This window comes from Sycon ciliatum, chromosome 4 (genome assembly GCF_964019385.1).
Source record: "Sycon ciliatum chromosome 4, ocSycCili1.1, whole genome shotgun sequence".
In the NCBI taxonomy this organism is placed as follows: Eukaryota; Metazoa; Porifera; class Calcarea; order Leucosolenida; family Sycettidae; genus Sycon; species Sycon ciliatum.
The window spans coordinates 14026084-14039271 of record NC_088646.1 but is presented as its reverse complement, the minus strand read 5'-3'; the positions used below and the strand labels follow the sequence as shown (position 1 = coordinate 14039271).

At 44.9% G+C, this 13188-nt stretch overlaps 2 protein-coding genes across 4 annotated transcripts in view; one reads left to right on the top strand and one right to left on the bottom strand.

Moving 5' to 3' along the window:
- LOC135814609 (ATP-dependent RNA helicase A-like) overlaps positions 1-5471 on the top strand; it is a 97063-nt gene extending 91592 nt beyond the window's left edge. The window contains exons 30-32 of the mRNA XM_065327762.1: positions 1840-1955; positions 2842-3042; positions 4338-5471. Coding sequence (XP_065183834.1) covers positions 1840-1955; positions 2842-3042; positions 4338-4572 — 552 coding nt within the window. The 3' untranslated portion in view covers positions 4573-5471. The remainder of the gene's footprint in view (positions 1-1839; positions 1956-2841; positions 3043-4337) is intronic.
- A 5461-nt stretch (positions 5472-10932) lies between these two features.
- The window catches only part of LOC135814607 (uncharacterized), a 71181-nt gene continuing 68925 nt past the window's right edge, over positions 10933-13188 (bottom strand). For all 3 annotated transcript variants that reach the window (XM_065327759.1, XM_065327760.1, XM_065327761.1), the window contains one exon: positions 10933-11563. In XM_065327759.1, the coding sequence (XP_065183831.1) occupies positions 11432-11563 (132 nt within the window). In that variant the 3' untranslated portion in view covers positions 10933-11431. The remainder of the gene's footprint in view (positions 11564-13188) is intronic.

Here is a 13188-nt window from a genome sequence, read left to right as displayed (position 1 = left end):
CGCGATCTAATTCTTGTCTTGCTACTGGCCGGCGGTTTTGAATAGCTCTTGCCACAAGTAGAATGTGTTGCTATTTGTTTGAAGCCACTTTTAAATCCTTTTAAATGATATACTTTGCGCTTTGAACAATAATAATAAGAGGACTAAAAAAGTGTTTTTACTCCGAGTTTCACGCACTAAGCGACCATCAGAAAACAGCAATGAGTAAATCTGGATCAGTATTGGTTTATATACCCACAAACTTGCAAAGTGTAAATGACCGCAGACGTGAAAGATTGCATCATGTGTCATTCGTACCTTTTAAATTTCCACCATGATGCAATCTTTCACGTCTGCGGTCATTTACACTTTGCAAGTTTGTGGGTATATAAACCAGTACTGATCCAGATTTACTCATTACTGTTTTCTGATGATCGCTTAGTGCGTGAAACTCAGAGTTTTAAAACACTTTTTTTAGTCCTCTTATTATTGTTTGAACAAGCTCTGCTTTTCGGTATTGAGCACTGTATTGGACAGCCTGGAACCTCTCTGTTTTGCTTTGTATTATTTTATTATTATTATACGCATTCCCGCGTTGAAGTGTAGCAGCAGTATGCTGCGTCCACAGCTTCGCTTATGCAGAATGGCTTGGGTGAGAGGAGAGGGGAGAGAAAGCAACAAGGCAACCAACATCTATGAAATTGGTCACAATAACATGAAGAGAACCAACCTACATACATGTACGCATGATTGCACAAGAATGGAGACGACCAAATATAATGGCTATAAATAATCATTGTGCCACAAAACCGGTACACAGGAGATCTGACGACAATGTAACGAAACATAAAACTCAGTTACTCAATACAGGTTCCACTAAATTACAAGAGAACAACGCTACAACGTTAGAATTGCCGCTAAATTATCGCAAGTGTAGAGAACGAGTCCAATACAAATGAAAACCATGAACAGACTGTCCCGAAGTTATTTTGGGAACAAATTGTACTACATGACTGTACTTGCTGATACTGACGCTGACGGAACACGAATTTGAGTTGAATACTCACGAAGTCTTGTACATGCACATCATTATGCGCCGGTGTTGTGGAGTAAGCAGGTACGTCAGTCACCAATCCAGCTTCAGCTCCACGCTCGCTTCAGCAGAATGTTGCCCGCGTTTGCTTTGCCTCCACACGGATAGACGACCAGCGCAGAGTCCCGCAGCTCCGTGGCCGTAAGGTCTTGATATTCGCCGTTAGCGCCGTCAAGTCTCAGTCCACCTCTCACACCAAGCCGCCCTATAAAAATCTTTCTCTCTCCATTGGAGTGCTCCCCAGTTGCGCGAGGAGACTAGAGAAATTCCTCCGGTGAGCGAGGAAGAAGAGCGGAGTTACCCAACTCAACCTTGCTTTGTATTGCTGAAAGTAAAGTGAGCACACGCATACCACGAGAACAATGGAACAATATTTTATGATTTGAACGTCGTTTTCATGTGAAAATCATCAAAAATCCGAAAAAAATCTGTTGATAAGGCAGTGGTACCGTATTTTCCCGAATATAAGTTACACCATTTTTATGCTAAACTTCAAGAGGCAAAGAAGGGGATGTGACTTACAATTGAGTGTGACAACCTACTTACAAGAACATATTGAAACAATATGGCTCAGACCTGAAAGTTAGGATGCGACTTATAATCGAGTGCGACTTATTATTGGAGAAATACGGTACGACCTTGTGTAATTCTGATTGTCAAGCGCCTGAAATTAGTTTGGGCTGCTGAGTACGACTAGCTCTGAATAATAATAGTATTACCACTGCAACAGTGCCATTGTTTGCTGATCTCCTTTCCTTTTTTTTAAGCTTCGTACACGTGCCGTCGCCGCGAAACAAATGACAATGATCTCACCACTGCACCTATTGCTGTTTGGATGTCGCATTGCCGATGCTGGGTCTGAGTCTGTTTCTCTGGATGAATGGTATGTTTGTAGCCACTAGATCATTAGCCGCCTTTCATATGCCTGTTAATTTATGTTGCTTTTAGCCAGCGAGGAGTGCTGTCGGGAGAGAGAGACAGAGATAAGAGATAGAGGAGGTGGGGTGAGAGACAGATACAGACAGACAGATATACCGTATTTTCCGGAGTATCAGCCACTCTTTCATAAGTAATACACCCAAAACACCCAAAACAGTCGGTGCGGCGTATACTATGATGGTCAAATGGACGGTGATATAATATAATAGGGTGGATGTCTGTATTTCGGTGATATATAGGGTGGATGTCTGTATTTCGTGACAAAAAAATCTGGGTGCGGCGTATACTCCGGAAAATACGGTACAGAGCGAGAGACAGAGACAGAGGGAAACAGAGAGACAGAGACAGAGATAGGCATAGAGAAACAGACAGAGAGACAGACAGAGCCAAAGACGGAGACAGAAAGACCGAGACGGAGAGACAGAGAGACAGAGAGACACAGGGAGAGAGAGAGACACACCGATAGAGACAGAAACAGATACAGACAGAGACAGACAGACAGACATAGACAGACAGACACAGAGACAGACAGACAGACAGACAGACAGACAGACAGACAGACAGAGACAGGCAGACAGAGACAGAGAGGCAGAGACAGAGAAAGAGACCGAGAGAGACAGACAGACAGACAGACAGACAGAGGAGAGAGGAGAGGGAGAGGGAGAGGGAGAGGGAGAGGGAGAGGGAGAGAGAGAGAGAGAGAGAGAGAGATAATGGAGGTTAACTGGACTATTGAAGTTTAGTGTTTGTGCTTGGCCATAGGTTTGGGCCCAGTTTGATCTTTGAAAACATTGGCTGTATGCTTGCGCAACTGTTGGTTGTTTCCTTAGGATCCGGCTTGGTTTGCCATTCAGTACTGCAGCTCTAATTGCTGCTTTGAGAAAGTCCATGGATGGTGTCCTATTCCGTGTTGCTGGCAACCCGTCAGTTGCTTTGAATTTGGAAGAAGCGGATAAGAAGACTGTCGACCTTGTGCAGGCACTGGCTGGTGATGTAGCTAGAAAGCAAGTGGCCCACTCTGAGGCATACAAGTGAGTGCGTTGGTCTATTGTTCAGCATATCCAACTTACTTTTCTCTTATAATTCTAAGAAGAATTATACAATAATGGACTCGGATGAAGAGCCAAGGATAAATTTATGGAAAAGAAAAAGGACCAAGGAACTTCAAGTTACACTATAATGTCCACTAACACCACCAGCTTCTAAACAATCAGCTGGTGCTGGTGCTGGTGCTAGTGGTGTAGTGGACATTATAGTGTAACTTGTAGTTTCTTGGTCCCTTTCCCTTTCTAAGAATTATAAACTTCAGGTTCTTGAACAACATTTTGAGAATTCGAAATGTTGTTCAAGAATCTGAAGTGTGGCCTTCTTCTTCTTAGTATTAGAGCATTTTTGTCTCCAAGGAAACTGTACTTTCTCTTGTTACATTTTGCCATGCAATGTTGCGCAGGGACTCCCTACTATACCAAGATACCACTCAAAACTCCTTTTTTTATCAACAAATCACTTGCAGTCAACTCCTGCAGTGCAATTTACTCTCTCCATGAGACAAGAACAGCATGGCCATGGACTCATTCTCAAGGCCCTAACTTGTCAAATATCCCCTCTCCCCTGACTCACTTGTGAAGTCTGCATTCGACACTGAGGATATACTTGCGAAGTGGTGGCCCATCGATGTGAACGTTTTGGCTTGGTGTGTTCCTCAACACGTCAGGTTTTGCGGCCACGAATCCGGCTAACTTTACTTCTTTTCTTTTTTTTTTAACTTGTCAAAGCCACCTGAGTGACTTTGGTGACTTTTGGAGAAAGGCTGACGCCTGTGATACTGTAGGTGGTAGGAGACGGTGACTCTACGTTCTGATTTTTTGGCAAATGTGGGATACTCCTGGCAGGCTTGTTTTGCATTCTATAGAAAACAACTACCAAGTACTTGTGATGAATCAGTTGTTGAAGGAGTTAGTAGAGAGGTTGTGCACAACGAAACTTCGTAAGATTTTGACCGTCCGGGTTCGAGTAACGAAAGTTGCTGCGAAGATCCGTCCAAACGCAACCGAAACAGAGCAGATCTACGATAATATTTTTCGTTACCTGGAGTACTAAAATACTGATATTTTACAACTCCCTGTCTTGACCCTTCGCACCCGCGCGGCCGCTGCGTCGACCCACTACGAAAAAGTTCACGCGTTGTGCGCAACCTCCCGGTTTACGAATATTCGTTAGCTTTTTTCGTGAAAAATATTCGTTACGGCGCTACGAATTTCATTGTGCGCAACCTCTCTGTTATTATTGTGTTTGTTTCTTGGTGATGTGTATCCTCTGAATGCAGACAAGCTTCATCTGCACCTGCACCGATGCCAAGCCGTGGTGGTTTCCGTCCTGGCTATCGACCAAGGTACGCTCGCCGTGGTCAAGGTGGTGCTGGTGGTGGTTATGGTGGTGCTGGTGGTTATGGTGGTGCTGGTGGTGGTTATGGTGGTGCTGGTGCTGGTGGTTATCGCGGTGGTGGTGCTTATCGCGGTGGTGGTGCTGGTGGTGGTTATCGCGGTGGTGGGAGATGGTAGGCGCAAGCTGCTCACTGCAGCTTTTTGCTGCGCACTGATATAGCGTTAGCTTCTTTTCCCTTATCAGATTTCGCATGTGGAGTTCAGTGTTCATTTCTCTGTTTTGAGGCAATGCATGTGGCTTTCATATCTTGCATCACCTAGTATATCTATTACTATTAGGTTGATATTGATACACAGTGAATGCTGTGCATGCATGTATTGTGTGCATACTATGCTCATTGTGTACACTATTGCCGTACAGTGTCCATGCTGTGTTTGTGTGTGTGTGTGTGTGTGTGTGTGTGTGTGTGTGTGTGTGTGTGTGTGTGTGTGTGTGTGTGTGTGTGTGTGTGTGTGTGTGTGTGGGTGTGGGTGTGGGTGTGTGTTTGTGCGTGGGTGTGTTTGTGCGTGGGTGTGGGTGTGTTCTGTGGACACAGCTGCATAATATATTCTAGTACGGATCTTATTCTACAGTGCTATGTGTTTCATTTCTTCTGCTTATGTGGACGGTGATGTGTTGTAAATACTGTCTAGCATATCAATGCATCTTCTGCTGCTATTTTTCTTTCTTCTTGGCTGTGTCATTTCCCGTCGTCTGTAGTTATTTTCTTCGCTGCTCATTGCTTTGCATGTCTAACAGCCAATACAATGTGCTGAATTAATACAAGCAACAGCAGCAGCGTGTGTGAACTTGCATGCAGCAGCAAGTTTTGTTGATTCAGCGAATGACGCCGGCAAGAGTCCGTAAACAAGAGTATGCAACTGTGATCTATTTTCTATGGGCCAGATGTGCAGCGCGCTGCCTTCATTACATCATCCAGCTGCAGTTCGCGCACTGCGGAGAATCAAACTCCGCACTTTCCTTCTGGTTTGAAATGAATTTTTGTACGGAGCTGGTGGGTTCCAAAAAACTTCAACTCAAAGCTCTATAGAAAGAACTGTGAAGTATGTTGGTGTTGTGATAGACTGTGATGTTCAGCGGCATATAATGGCACAATAACTTCACACACAAGTTAGTGTATGTTTGTGCTACATGTAGCTGCTGATTGCACTCAGTGTACTTACCAAACCGATTTTGCTTTCATCTTCAAGTTGATGTCACACATATGGGCTGGTAACGGCGGTATGGCTCTACTACAAATGACTGAAATGTTATGACTTTCTATGGCGTGCTAACACGGTCATAAATTCACACACAGGCATACCCTCAACTTCTCTTCCTCCCTAGGCCCTCCCCAGCTCAGTTCACTGGACCAGTGGCAGTACTGCTACTTTACACACATACAATGTATGTGTGTAGAGTAGCAGTACTGGTCCAGTGAACTCATCATACATAACAGGGTATAATAATATTCTTGAATAATACACCTACAAGGCACATGTATCTGGCACATTTTGCTTTTCAACTAAATAATTTAATTATTATTAATTTTACTTCGCTTTCTTCTCATCACATCCCGGCTACAGCAACCCATGCCATATCTACTGATTGTGGTACATGGTTGTTTACTGACTGTCTGTGACCGTGATTTGAAGTAGTTCAGTAGGGGTTCACCCTGATGATGGCCCTCCACGCTCAAAACTTAGTGTATGTGAAGCAGAACTGACGGTGACTTGCAGCAGAGGTAGAGCTAGCGGGTGTTCGTTTGGATGGAAGAAAAGTGAAGGTAAGTACAGTACATGTCAGTGCTCAGTCAGTCAGACAGCTCCAGGCTCGGAGCTAAAACAAATCAGCCAGCTTACAATAATTGTTATAAACTCACCAGTGCAGTGCAATTTGGAGCCTCATGCATGATTCTACTACACTGACCAGTACTACTTGGACAGCAAACCGTATCAAACTGGTCGTCAGTGACAGTGACGACAAGTCAAGCTTAACGCGCTTGCAAAGACTAATAATATTATTACCGGTATTAAGAAAACATGATGTTGAACGGTCTCTGCTGGAATGGCGCCTACACCTTAGCTCAGTGGTTAGAGCATCGCTGTTTGTATGTGAAGTGTGTGGGTTACAGTGAGGGCTGCGTCCCACCCGCCTGTGTGGATTCACAGGAAGTGTGAGTTACGAAGTCTGAAGAAAATGTTGAACGGTCTCTGCTGCGGGAATGACGGGCGGTTGCCGGCAAAATTATAGAACCTTCTGGAACATGAGTATAATCAGCCAATCACAGTTCCCAGCTCACAACTTTGGAACATTCTGCAACACTAATACAAGTGGCTAAACTGTAATGATTAGGGAAGTTCTTTGGCTTCTTTAGGCAGTTGCAGTTGGTAGAAGCTGTCTATATTCATACACGTGACCCGGCCTGTGCTGTGTAAGCAGAAATAAAACGCTGTAGCACTCACACTCTTCAAATACAATGCACTCACACTTTGTTGTCCACACACGCACATACATCTGCCACATGTATTTGCCGCTACCATTTTCGCATTCAATGGCGTTACGGTAAGCTTACACTGCTGGTGTAAATGACGCTATGTGTAGCCGCGAGCTGCTATTTGTGATATTATTCTAGCTATATAACTGGTTGTTTCAGTGATTCTTACCATGTGACGATGTTCCACTGACGATAGTCACGAGAAAACGTTCTAGAATTTTCATGTTTTTCATTTTAATAATTGTTTTATACACGGTTATGAGTGCACAATTGGTATTCATTGCTACTCTACGACTAGGGGAGATGCGCAAATAAGAGATGAGAGAACAGTACTAACAATGAGGGAAGGAGGTTAGAACCTAGTACTTGCAGGTTGCATGTTGAGACCAGCTGCAAAGAGAATTCACAAGAAGATTGGCCGTGGATCCTTTAAAAAGCTCAACTTGGGGAATCGCACGTCAGGTCGGGTGGGAAATTGCTTGTAGTGGTCGAGGGCAATGTTAAATGGGGAGCCTTTGTGCTGGTCACTACGGGTTGTTGGCAGGTGATAGGAGCGAGGGTACCTAATGGGGTAGGCTGTAATTACAACTGAGGGGTAGAAGCAAGGTTGGTGACGTGTGAGGGTGCATGCCTCTGGTGAATTTTGTGAGCAATGAGTACGTGCTTGAGAACGCGGCGGCTGTAAAGAGTGGGGAGGTTAAGTCCGTGCAGGAGAAAAGAATGATCAATTGGGGTAAAGGGGAAAAGCGCAGGCAAAGTCGGGCGGCACAGCGTGGGAATCGTTCCAGCCTGTCTGATTGGGCAACAGTGAGGGCAGTTAGTGCAATGCATACTCTAGGATTGCACCGTGGGGGATCGTCGAGTTGCACACTCTTGCCTGATCTTGCTTATGTACTCTTGCTATAAAAAAAAAGAAGAAAAAATTCGACGGGTTCGCGTACCGGGCAGGTCAAAAACAAGGAGTCGTACAACTCCCTGGTCAAGAACCACCTTTCCGCTTCCGTGGGACGCCACCACCCCATGATCAGGCGTCAGATGCGGCTCCTAAACGGTGGGGGAGGAGAGATCAGATCCACCAACCCCAGAGGCCAGAGGCCTACTTTGAAATCCCATTTGCCACATCCACTCTTGCTATGACTGGTAGGAAATCCAAAACTTCCTAGTTTCAGGCTTAGATTGCCCCATCTATAGCCTATAGGCATGCAGGGACTCACATTGGTCTACACTGTTTGCGACCTAGTGAATATAGATCAGGGTACTAATTTTTTGTTTCGGCAGTGAATTCCCCCCCCCCCCCCTTTCCCTTGTTGGTGTGTGGTGTGTTGCCACCAGGGAGTCGTACTCAAACTAGGGAGGTGACACGGCACAGAAATCCGTGTCACAGGGGTTGACTCGCACCCGTGACCCCTCGTTGTTATTTTTGGAATAGTTCAGTCCAGTCCAGTCCGAAAGGTCATACTCGGATCGACTCGCCTTCTGTACTTCACCTCCAAGCGTGCAACGCGAGACCCGCAAAGTATGATTTTTCTGTGGGGAACGATTTTGCCATTGATCAAGTTTTTATTGGAGTGCTCAGGCATACTACGATTGCTGAGACGTCCCGAGCACGCTTGTTCAGGTTCTCTATCTTTGACGAGCCGGTCCTACAGCCCCCTACATTGTATCTAACGACGTAGGAGCTGACAATGTAAGAGGATTTCCCTGGAAATAATGATGATGGTGGCTGGCTATGACAGTATGACTAGATGTACAATGTAGCTCTCTTGTATGGTACTTAACCCCTGCTATAAATGTGTTGTTTAGGAAGACTGGTGTATTGTGCAAGTCATAAAGAAGAAATGGGGCAGATACACGACTTACAATTTTCAAAAACCAGCTTCGTGTTATGTCTAATTTGTGTCAAAATTGTAGTATTTAGACATGACAATATCATTGGCTGTACTTCTCTAATATGGTACATAACCCCTGCTATAAATGTGTTATTTAGGCAGACTGGACCATTGTGCAAGTCATAAAGAAGAAATGGGGCAGATACACGACTTACATTTTTCAAAACCTGGCTTCGTGTTATGTGTAATTTGTGTCAAAATTGTAGTATTTCAACATGACAATATCACTGGCTGTACTTCTCTTATATGGTACTTAACCCCTGCTAGAAATGTGTTGTTTAGGAAGACTGGTGTATTGTGCAAGTCATAAAGAAGAAATGGGGCAGATACACGACTTACAATTTTCAAAAACCAGCTTCGTGCTATGTGCAATTTGGGTCAATTTTTAGTATTCGGATTAACCTAGGATACGACTCTGAACAGTTCTGAACAGTTACCGTAACACTACACGCCGTCTCATAACTGCTGCTGTTGCCATCACTGCTATCAATTAGTTCGGACATGGCAGGAGGTAAACAAATTGCTGGTAGTCTTTCAAAGAATACTGGCGATTGATGGGCTGTAAACGAAATGTGCTGCCTCAATAATTTCAAAAACTAGACACCCATGCGGCACGCTTGGAGGTGAAGTACAGAAGGCGAGTCGATCCGAGTATGACCTTTCGGACTGGACTGGACTGAACTATTCCAAAAATAACAACGAGGGGTCACGGGTGCGAGTCAACCCCTGTGACACGAATTTCTGTGCCGTGTCACCTCCCTAGTTTGAGTACGACTCCCTGGTTGCCACCCACCTATTTACTAGATGTACTTGTACTTGTACACATTGACAACATATCACCTACACATTGACAACATCTCACCTATATGAGCACATTTGGTGACGTTTAGTATCAGCAGTGCACAGTCATGAGTGTGATCATTTGTAAATTGGGTGGTAAATCGGAAGGCAAAGCTTGGTTTTAGATCGTGTGAAGCATGTTGCACCGGCATGGTGGTTGACAGATAATACGGAGTGAGTGGAGTGAGTGGAGGATGACTGATGCCAGTAATGTTGAACTTTTAGGTGTGCAATGCCCAGATTGTGCTTGTCAAGTTTCCCGGCTGCTGTGTAATTCTCACTGCTGTTATTCCTGTTCTGTCACCTGCTTCAGGTCCAGCGCTGCATTTGAGCCATCACACCACATTTTGTGTGAATCTCGGCATTTCCAGTGAATGTCACAGACAAAAGGTGAGTTGTGAGTAGTTTTAGCGCTTTTAGCGCTTTTAGGTGTTGCTTGATGCTGATTGGCGTAGTGTTCACACCTTTGTCTGAGCTCCTATATAAGCAAACCATCGAACGGTGGAGGGTGGGATTGGAGGCTTACTCTTGTCCTCCGACCCCCCTCCTGCTGGGGAGAGTGCACCAAAAAACCCCTGCTTTTTATCCCCCCAGCACTTTCCCCCCTATAAAGTCACACCCTTTTTTCCACCATGTCATCAGCTGGCTGCGCGTGAATTTAGAGCCCATAGCGAGAGTTCATCACGTTCGTAGCGTGAGTTCATTATATTTTTCACTTGGCGGTGCATGTTTCTGAAAGATTGGTGATGGCGGATGGTAGCAGATGGTGGCGGATGGTAGCAGATGGTAGCGGATGGTACCTTGGTGACCTAACATAGTCCGTCTTACACACACTCCATGTACCTATTGAACTTCACTCTCAGTCTGCATACTGCAACTTTAGCATTTGCTGCTATTACTCCTTTGTTCTGCTTGGGTCCTTTTCTCACTTTGTAAAAAGGCTTGAATTCAGATTCGCTCAGGGAATCCCAGCAAGTAGTTGTTGTATGCATATCGCAAAGACCACCAAACCCCGCCAAACCCAAATTAATGGTGAAGGGTAAATTGCCGAGCACGCAAAGGCCACCATGATGAAAACCGCAACATGTCCAGAAATTCCTCTTCGTATTGTCCCCCTGCACGGGTGCAGTGTCACCAGATGATCGGGAATATTTTGTCTCCCTGGAACCCGTTCCCTAGCTTTGACTCCGGGAGAGCACTACATAAGGAGCACACATTTCATCATCAGATTACTCTAGCTGAAATTATGAGCTAGAGTACCCGAAGCACTGTATATTGAGCAGGGAGTGTTTTCAAAGGCTTGAAGGTTTGTCGAGTCGATGGTTAGTCAAGTTTTAGTCAGACGGCAGGAAGCATGGAAAGCATCCACCTTCTAATACAGTGTGCAGAGAATAGATATACAAAACGGGATCAGCAAGCTAAGACTCGGGGGTGGGGGGTATGACTCCCTCAAGACGATGAACTGTGTAAACCTTTGTCAACGAGAATTGTTCATTTAGGGAATATTCGGAGTGGGAGTGGATGTGAATGAGAGAGAGGGAGAAAAAGAGGAGTGAAAAAGGGCAATAGTCATCCGAAAACAAATATACTCTATAATTCACTATCCTGATGATAATCTCACGATTGTGGTGGTCCTAGTGTTGTTCTGTATGTGTGTGCGTGTGTGAGGGTGCACACTGGTGCAAGGATGCATAAATCCGGTTCAAGGGTGTGTATTTGCAACTATTTGCCATAATGCAATTTGGCAGAAGGGCAGGGCTTCTGGGTATGTTACCAATGGCCCACATTCACAACAGACACCGGCGCTCTGAATTTCTCAATTGCTACGTCTCTGTGATGGTGATGTAGCCAGAAGATGCGCTCTTTTCGGTCCGTTCTCATCTTCTCCAGGTAGTTTACACCCTAAGTAGAATGACCCAAACAAAAGCCGAACAAGGACAGAAATGACGGTTGTCAGCCTAGGAATCAATGTGCATGTTCATGAGAGTACCATCTTCTCTGCGTTCAGAGCCTCGTTATGGTACAGTTAGACCTCGCTTAACCACACACATCCATTTCCCACGAAAATATTCGGATAGGCGAGGGAACCGGATAACTGAACACACATACTGTACATGCATGTGGCACATCAAAAGGGGTGGCATCGTACATACTTCAAAGAAGTACAGTGCGTATCGGTTATAGTGTGGTCGTATACAAGAATATACTGCTTACAAGAATGAACACTCATTTTTTCATAATCATAACACATATTTTATGTGTATATTTATTCTTACAAGCAGTATTATCGCATAGTAGAATATATCGACCCTAAGAATGGATTTTGTGTAGCAAAATATGCCAGATTAGTGCAAAGTGTATCGCCTGTAGTAATAACATCTGTGCTCTGTGCATACTCAATACAATAATATTCAACACAAAAAGAGAGTTATGTCCAAGAGAGCATTGGAGAATCACTTTTTCTGTCCAGTCGGACTCTTTCTTCCGACTTCTCTGGTATCCGCTGCTCCGCAGTCGCCTAGCATGACCGCGAGTCTGATTGATCCGTGTGTACGTGTATCATGTGTACGTGTGTCCACATGCCAAACGTGCGCGCATACATATGTACATGTATGATGTCACACGTGCATATGATATGTCACACGTGATTTATCGTGTGTAAGAAATATCGGCAATAAGAATCAAATGTCGTTTTTCAAACACCCACGCTATAACCGATACCTACTGTACATGTATAATTATGGGTCCTATGCAGTACAACCAAGTAGCGTTCATAATATGTAAAACAAGCGAGACAAATGACAAGCGCATGCAACTGAGTGCTATCCGCATGCATCCAGCAGGTCAAGGACCTTTATTTGCGCAACTCCCTGAGTCTAGCTTCTGCAAGCCACGTCAACCGGATCCGACGAAGCTGTTTGTACACATTTCAACCAGTTTGTACACAAAATCATGCACCGGTATGCGGATCGCGAGGTCCGGTATGTTGTATGCATAACGTATGCTGCACATGGGTACCAGCATTTTCTTCCGGATGGCGAGGGATCTGGATTAAAGAGGACCGGATAAGGGGTCGTCGCAAAAGTTTTCTGTCGTCCCTGAAACGAACATCGTTCATTTCGTACTCGGACCCCTCCCCTCCCTCTGAAACGAACACAGCTTGCTATGCTGGACGACGAAAATGGCATGCATGTGCACGTCATATGTACAGCGTCGGTCGGCTTGCGATTTTGGCTCGCACCCCCTCCTCCCCCAAATGAATCATGTTCGTTTCAGGGACGACAAAGAACTTTTGCGACGACCCCTAAGCGAGGTAAGCGAGGTAAGCGAGACGGTCTGACTGTATGTGACTATGTGTTGCCCCGTTCTCCTCTTGAATGTCAAATGTCACACACTCCAGTTCGTGTTGTTCTGTCCGCAGATTGAGTAAGTTGCAGGATTGAGTAAGTTGCAGGATTGAGTAAGTTGCAGGATTGAGTAAGTTGCAGGATTGAGTAAGTTGCAGGATTGAGTAAGTTGCAGGATTG